The sequence below is a fragment of the Mya arenaria genome, chromosome 10 (genome assembly GCF_026914265.1).
Source record: "Mya arenaria isolate MELC-2E11 chromosome 10, ASM2691426v1".
NCBI classification, from domain to species: Eukaryota; Metazoa; Mollusca; class Bivalvia; order Myida; family Myidae; genus Mya; species Mya arenaria.
Window position 1 is genome coordinate 14,550,135 of NC_069131.1, and position 8,784 is coordinate 14,558,918.

General features: G+C 36.6%; 1 protein-coding gene across 2 annotated transcripts; it reads left to right on the plus strand.

Annotated features, from left to right (window-relative positions):
* The first annotated feature begins 1,117 nt into the window (after window positions 1-1,117).
* LOC128205237 (uncharacterized) lies at window positions 1,118-7,880 on the plus strand. 2 transcript variants are annotated; one of them, XM_052906745.1, is made up of 3 exons: window positions 1,118-1,571; window positions 7,447-7,575; window positions 7,659-7,880. In XM_052906745.1, the coding sequence occupies exons 1-3, from the start codon at window positions 1,184-1,186 to the stop codon at window positions 7,715-7,717; spliced, it is 576 nt and encodes a 191-aa protein (XP_052762705.1). In that variant the 5' UTR covers window positions 1,118-1,183; the 3' UTR covers window positions 7,718-7,880. The 2 variants fall into 2 exon arrangements, with proteins under 2 accessions (XP_052762705.1, XP_052762704.1); XM_052906744.1 differs by having other exon boundaries at window positions 7,447-7,880.
* Window positions 7,881-8,784: the final 904 nt, after the last annotated feature.

The window sequence follows — 8,784 nt, forward strand, 5'->3', positions numbered from 1 at the left end:
GCTCCTTCCTCATTCCAAGTCTACAGTTTGACCAGCATATGTCTTGGCGAGTCTCAGTCAGAATAGGTCTGGACCAAAAGCCTGGTTAATATGTCATTAATCAGATGCATCAAAAGTTATGAACGTACAAACACCTTCCAAGTATAGATTAGTTGTATAAAGTTATTTCTTCGTGAATAAGTAACCCGAGGGAGCGAAGCTGCCGTGAGTTTCTATTCTCGAAGAAAATACTCAATACATTTCAACAAACTTCGTGTAAGCCCCTACCAGACTGTATCATTTTTAAAATCATGCTGTGCGCACATCCTGTCAAAAGGATATGTCAATCACTGCATAAATGCCAAGGAATATATTGTGACGTCATCTTATCAGTTATGACACTTACATTTCGCTCTTGCGTATGCAAACAGTAGGCGTGGCCATTTTGTCGATGTAAAAGTCACTTATATCGCAGTAATTTCCCAGTCCACATATTTTAAAACACATAGGTGTTATTTCTCCTTCTATCGTTATTCATCAAACACGAACGTCGGTCAGAATTAACATGATTACATTATACGTGTATACTGAGCTTGAAAATTAGTTTCATTCTGGTTAAGATGTTTAACCTTTACACATATCAAATGAAAAAAAACACTGAGGACCAAATTCACGGTTTTATTGTTAACTTCAGAACTTCTTCACATTTTGAACACAACATACCAACCAAACTTTAAATGATTCATTCAATATTGCAATTTATATGATATATAATTAAGGTAAAAAATGATCTCTAAACACCAATTCGTCTGTTTCTATATAGTTTCAAGGGTATCAGTCAATCATGATTACCATGATTAAGAAATACGGTGTAGTTGGACGGGCCTGACTTGATGTGTCTTCAAAATACAGTGTGGATGCATATGTTGTTTTATCAAATAAATGTCATGATATCCATCTTGAATTCGGGTAACAAGGCAAATTCTTACGTTTTTAATATCTTCCAAATTGTCTTCCTGTTAGTGAATGATTAACACGAATGTTTATGTATGTAACTAGCACAAAAACGAAACGGCTCTGACATTCATGATCCAAGCTTAGTTTTGTTTTCAATAGCATACGCACCACAAATCTCAGAGGTAATACAGCTCCTGTATTATTTCTTGTAACATCGCATTATGACGGATTTCTTCAGCTGTTGTTAATGGTCAGTGCGACTCTGGCGTCGGAGCCGCCTAGTCCAGCGTGCTCCAAATACGACTTCGAGGAAAAGGTTCTCGAGAAAATGATTCGCATGGAGTTCGCTTTTGAAAAAGTGTTGAACGAAAACAAAGTTGTGAGCGAAAAAATGCAAATAGCTTTTGGGAAATTCAGCGAAGTGATGAAACGAGACTTTAACACAATAAAAGAGGAGAACGAACGTCTGCACGTGATCGTAGATGAGATGAAAAACCAACAGGAGCAAGCAGAACGTAAACTTGTTTCGCTCATGGAGGAAATCGAAAGGAACCAAACTAGCACTCTGGAGGAAGTTATGACTGATTCTAACAATACGTTGGAACAAATAAGTGCCTCATTCAATAACATAAAAGGTGAGTTTAATTAAGAGGAGCTTCGTGCAGTATTTAAACTCCATTTTAATAAAAGGTATGTATACGTATTAACATAGAATGAAATAAGAATCGTTCGTTTTATTTAATGCCTTTATAGTATATAACATAATTGTAATTTGTCCCAGAAAGGCGAAATAATGTTTGCAAAAATGACGTCATTTCTGTATCTTGTCGTATCAATGGGGTGGTGGCGTTTGATTTGGACATGAAACCGAGCAGTAAAGAGAATCAAAATGTATAAGATCAAAGTGATTACAGCGATTTCTTAAATCCATCGGAAAGTATTTTATAGTAAAATCGTCTAAATTTATTTATTTTATGTCATGTAAATTTTACTGCTTTTATTTCACTCACAGATTCCTTGTTACGTATTGACTAACAAAAGCAGTGAAGTGTTATTCTGGGTAAATGTTTTAAAATGTTGTCACTAAAAAGACGTAACGACGTTGTTTCTCCCTCGTCATGTATCACAGTTTGACATTTTTCTTTAACTTTTGAGTTAAAGAATTATAGTTTTTTTTTTGTTTCGGTGTAAAATCAAACATGGTATATTTGTGATAACAGGAACTTATATTTACTTCAGTGGCGCATCTTTCTGTGATCACTCAGTGGAAGCTACTTCAATCGTTCTCCGTAATTCCACAAATGTCCTCTTTTCGATCAATTTTACCAATGACGATTTATTTACAAACCGTAATAAGAAATATGTGATTATTTTGTTTTTACAATTGTGAAAAGTGAGATCGCACATATATGTTCTCTTTGCAAAACTTTGCCGATCTTAAAATACCGTTTCTTTCTAGAAAAATATGTTTTGGAGTAACCAACGTACAACGTAACCAAACAAAATGTACCTCTCTGTACGTCAAAATTATAAGACAATTAAAATTGGATCAAATTAATCCTGTAAAACGTATACAACAAATATCGCAAATTTCTTGATTTAAGCAAGCAAACGCGATGCCTGTTTCATTACTCAGCATTAATTTGTCGATATAAGTTCTTGTTTTGAGCAGTGGAAAATGCATACGGTTTATTACGTCATTGGCACCCACCATAAATACTGCCCACGTTCTGAGGAGAGCAAAATTGCATATGGTGTATAATGATACACTGTTTTAGTGTCCAGTAGTATCTACTATTTTATTACGTTATTGGCAATCGCTCTCTCTCTCTCTCTCTCTATATATATATATATATACATATATATTGCTCAGTTCTGAGGAGAAAAAACATTTGAATAGTTATTACGTTAAAGACACACATTGTTAAGATTTAGCTGGTGTCGAAACCATATACAACAAGGTGAGGACATAGGAGCTTTTCTCGTACTTGATCATGGAATAGCAACGGGGATATTATTTCATATCAATAAAATACGGGGAAAAGACAATTATTTCAGTATTCTACATAACTATTTTCTGGAGTTTAACTTACTAAACTTTTAAGACGATAAAAGAAAATATGACAATAAAGTTCTTTCATCGTTTGACTGAACTTAATGGAACGCAGTCCATATCAATTGAAATTACATTCAGCAAAAAATGCAAAAAATATTGACCAGTGTAGTCAAACATCATTGAGCCAATTCGGAAACACGAAAGCATCATAATAACCAACTGCAGCCGATTGTATAAGAAATTGTTAGTTCTTTGTTAGCCAAACTATATATTTATTGATATATATCTGTTCAATGTTTCCTTCCAAACAATTTTCATAGGCATACTTGCCTAAAAGTCATACGGATAACGTTCAAAAGATGTTTAATATTGGCAGCTGAATAAAACAACGATGGCAACAAGTCAGCAAGAAGCAGACCGTTCTAAACATTAAATAATTTGCTGTGAGGACAATAATGGCATTAATTTAGCTTTCATGTTTTAGTATTTCAATAGAACTTTCGGTAAAAGACATTATCTCAAAACTCTTCAACGTCAGAGTGTTGCAAATACATACTAGAAAACATTCTTTCCCTACTCAACAAAAAATCGCAGATCAAAATAATAAATCAACCTCAACAATCCTACGCAAGACAAGTTTTGAAGGGTTTTGCATAGGTGTGAACGATGGAGGTACTCAGAACGTTAAATCAGTTAACATGCAACATCCGATTAATTGTCCGTGATATAAATATAGAGTTCATCTGCAAATGCCACACGTAAATGTTTTGAAACTGATTCTGATCCTAATAATGAGCCGCGACAAGCGAACATGGGTCTGAAAGGGCACAATCAAACACTATGACTTTATACATTTGCGTTAATAAAAATATAAGCACTATTTCCAAGGTGTAATGGTTGCAGTATCAGCCAGAGCTAAGGATTTGTTAATATCTATATATTATCAATAAATAAAATGTCTCAAAAACGTGGGATTAGCCCTTCACCGATAAACAAAACATGTTCAAGTAAAAGCAAGACTAATTTTGATGCAAAGCATCAAAGACACCGCGAATGTTTTCGAAACATGCCTAAAAGGAAACAGATGCAGTTCACCAGCATACCAAGTTTAAGGTACCTGGAATCAAGCCTTCTTCAGTTATTGAAGGATTTTGGATTTTCAGCGCAAGGTCACCGAGACCTTGACTCTTGACCAACTGACGTCCAAAAAGTTAGGGTGCTGGTCATGTTTATTGGACTTCTACCAAGTTCGAGGTTCTTAGGCCTAAGAGTTTTTTTTATTTTTTATTAAACTGCTTATTTTCAGCTCACGGTCACAACGACCTTTACCTTTGACCCACTGACCTCTTCAGTGAAAGGGTTCATCTGCTAGCTATGACCAACGTACCTACGAAGTTTGAGGCTCTTGGGCCATAGTGTTCTTCATATATTGATCAAGAAACAATTTTGAGCTGATAGTCACCACGATATTGACCTTTGACCAACTGACCTCGGAATCAAAAGGCTTTATCTGCTTGTCATGACCAAACTGCCTACAAAGCTTCTGAACCCTGGGCCTAAGCATTCTTCATATGTTGATCGGAAACCGTGGGGACGGACTGATGGACGGACAGACGCTCTGATACCTTTATGCCACCCTCTGGGGCATTCAATCCCAGGCGCTGTAATACTAACAATTATGAACTTAAGGTTTTATGTTTTAAGTTATAAGTTAAGTGTAACATAAACTTTGGGTAAATAAGCAAAATTTACCATGCATAATTCACCCACTCCACACTCGTTATTCACCATGCACAATGCAGCCTTACACATTTCACAATTCACCATGCACAATGCACCCATTTCACAATCGTTTTTCTCAAGGCATCCACGAACCGTGGACGCATGTATCGAAGAACCATGTTCAAAGCTACCATGTCACAATCGTTATTCACAATGCATCAATGTCACAATCGTTATTCACAAGGCACCAAATGTGCCATGGACGCATGCACCGAAGCACCAAGCACAATGCACCCATGTCGCAATCGTTATTCACCATGTATAATGCTACTATGTTACAATTTTTCACAAGGCACCCATGCACCAAGGACCCGTGTGCAGAAGCACCATGCTCAATGCACCCTTGCTCGTTTAACTATTCACAATGCATATTGCGCCTATGCGACAATCGATTTGCACAAAACAGCAATGTTTAATGTACCCATGCTACCTTGTACAATCTACTTATGCTCACACGCAGTATGCACCAATACATCCATAAAAATTGTTATTTACCATTCAATATGCGCCAATAACAATTTTCCTTCTTCTTAAGGCACCCATGCACCATGCACATGCACCGACACTCAATGTATTACGCATCCATGCATATTTAACTATGCACATTGCACATATACACCCATGCAAGAGGCACCATGTACGATGCACTCATGCACACTCACCAATGCAAGATGCACCATGCACCCATGCATATTTCACTATGCACTATGCTCACATTTACCCATACACGAGACACCATTCACGATGCACTCATACATATTTCATTATGCACCATAAACCCATTCACCAATGCAAGATGCACCATGCACCCATGCATATATCACTTTGCACTATGCACACATTCACCCATACAAGAGGACCCATGCACACTGCACCCATGCACATTTCACTATACACAATTCAAAAATTCGCCCATGTACGAGGCATCATGCACTCATACATATTTCATCATGCCCTATGCAAACATTCACACATGCAAGAGGCAACATACACAATGCACAAATGCATATTTTACTACTCATCATACACACATACACCCATACAAAAGGCACAATTCACGATGCACCCATGCATATTTCATCATACACACATACATCCATGCAAGAGGCACAGTTTATGGTGCCCCTATGCCTATTACACTATACAACATGCCGACATTTACCCATGCAAGAGGAACCATTCACATTGCACCCATGCATATCATGCACCATTCACACATTCATCAATGCTAGGAGCAACATACACTATACACACATGAACGTTTCACTTTGCAGCATGCACACATTCACCCATGATTAACCCATGCGTATTTCACTATGCACCGTGCATATTTTACCATGTACCATGCACACAATCAGCCATGCAAAAAACACCATGCACAATGCACCTATGCACATTTCACTATGTACCATGCATATTTCACTTTGCATATGCACACATTTACCCATGCAAGTAGACCATGCACTATGCACCCATGCATATTTCACTATGTAGTAACATATTTCATCATGTACCATGCACACATCCACCCATGCAAGAGGCACCATGCACGATGGACCCATGCTTTTTTCACTATGTACAATGCATATATTGGTATGCATCATGCACACATTCACCAATACAAGAGGCACCATGCATTATGCACCCATGCACATTTCACTATGGAACATGCAAATTCCACTATTCACCATGAACCCATCCACACATACAAGAGGACCCATGCACACTGCATCCATGCACATTTCACTATGCACAATTCAAACATTCGCTCATGTAAGAGGCACAATGCACAATGCACCATGTTCTATGCAGAATGTCATTTACTATGCACCATGAATCCATGTAGACAAGCGCCGTACACATATATACCCATGTGCCATGCCATTCGAAATGCACAATGTATCATGTAACATTATCATGCACACATGTATCTATGTACCACTCACAATGCACCAGACGTACATGCACAATGCACCCATGCACCAAAAACCATGCAACATGCATCATGAACAATACAATATGCATCATGCATCATGCATTTTGCTTTACCTAATATTCAACACAGTCTGTGAAGCATTTGGTTTCTTGTTTTGTTTTATTCAATGAAAAATGTACGAAGTTATAACTCTCGGTTATAAAGGAACTAATGTCAATCCCACTCTTATAATAACATTTATAAAATAATGCAAAAAAATATTTTCTAAGAAATAATTTGCTCTTCGGGTTTGTGTTTTTAAACTCTGCAAGAGCCAATCAGATCAGATATACGATACGATGATGATAAGATCAAGCGATTATTTATTTGGCAAAGTAACCGACAGGCAGACATACAGACGGACGAATGTACAACGGAGTATTTCACTAGTGACCCAAACTTCCAAATCTATGAATTCCGGAAGGCATGACGGACACCTTTTGTGAAAAACATTTTTGGGTACATATATCTAACCAATAGCGATCACACATTTCACAATGATTTTAAAAATGTGATTTGTGAATTGTGTTATATATTAGGAGTTATCAAACCAAGGTCTTCAATCTATTACACTTACTTCTATCCTCTAAAAAACGCTATATCGCTAGCATTATTTACATATATTTTTTTCTTAAATTATTACAAACTAACAAAAATATTATTTACACAAAATCTACAATGAAACATTATGTTTCAGATCAAATCGCTACTCCACTGGTGTATTTCCACGCTCGCTCTCCACAGACCTTCACCCTGTCCACAGGTGAGGTGATCGTGTACAAGACAGTGGAGACCAACCAGGGCAACGGCTACAGCGCTACCACGGGTAAGTTCGCAGCTCCAGTACGGGGACTCTACTTGTTCCACATACACACGTGTAGCACTACAAATAAATATGCTTATCCGCAGATGGTGAAGGAAGGCTCAGTGCTCATTGCAAGTTATCAGCATGGCAACGGCAATTATGACTGTGCTAGCAGTCAGACGTTTGTACAGATTAATGCCGGAGAAATTGTCTGGGTAAAATGCTCGGGTGGGACCACTCTGTTTGAGAATATTCATCGTTGGACCAGTTTTGGTGGTGCTCTCATTCACAACTGACGTGCTGTAGTGCAAAGTGGATTTGTTAACCACGTTTCCACCCAACAAAAGTGAATGCTAATCAAGTAAACTGAAATAAGATATATATATATATATATATATATATATATATATATATATATATATATATATATATATATATATATATATATATATATATATATATATATATATATATGTTTACGTGAAATTTATTGATCATTTCATCATATTGTTATTTAAGTTTTAATAGACACCGTCTCAAATCTCCGCTTGTATGTTTTGTTATGTAGATATGTATTCAAAGCTGAGAACACGTTTTAAATCAAGTCAGCTGAATATTCTTATTTTGGTGTTATAACTGTACAAGGATGTGGTATTTTTACCGACTCAAAATAGAAGTTAATAATGTTTTATTTCTTATATAGTTCACTTAATAATATATCGTAATGCTTTTCCTCGTTGTTTCACAACCTTTGTCTAGATTAAACCAATGCTAGTTGTTTTGATAATTTGTAGACAAATAGTAAGTGAAATACAGAAGTCGTATCGGCCAGTTTGATTTTTAACAATAAATTGTATTAATGTCTTCAGAGAAATAAATGTTGTCCTTTTCACAGGATTTTTGTTTTGACATAATTTTATGACAAATCATAACGTTGCAAACACATTTCTTCACCTTGTTTTGTACGAGTAATTTGAATGTACGTGTTGTTTGAGGCATAGCGGACTGGCAGCGTGGAATTTGCAGCCTGGCGACCTTGTTGCATGGCAGAAGTTGCGGCCTAGCCGCTTGAAGTTAGCGGATTTATATTTCATTTCATATACTGCAGTAGTAATGAAGTGAAATAATAATTTATGATGTCTTCTTACATAATGTGTTCTGATAATCAAAAATCATTGTACATATCGAACTCCAATACTGCAGAAAAATCATTCGCGTTTTGTATTGAGT

Coding starts and splice junctions, on each gene's coding strand:
- LOC128205237 (XM_052906744.1), top strand. CDS start 1,184: ATGGTCAGTGCGACTCTGGCGTCGGAGCCGCCTAGTCCAGCGTGCTCC. Junction 1,572..7,446: donor CTCATTCAATAACATAAAAG/GTGAGTTTAATT, acceptor ATTATGTTTCAG/ATCAAATCGCTACTCCACTG.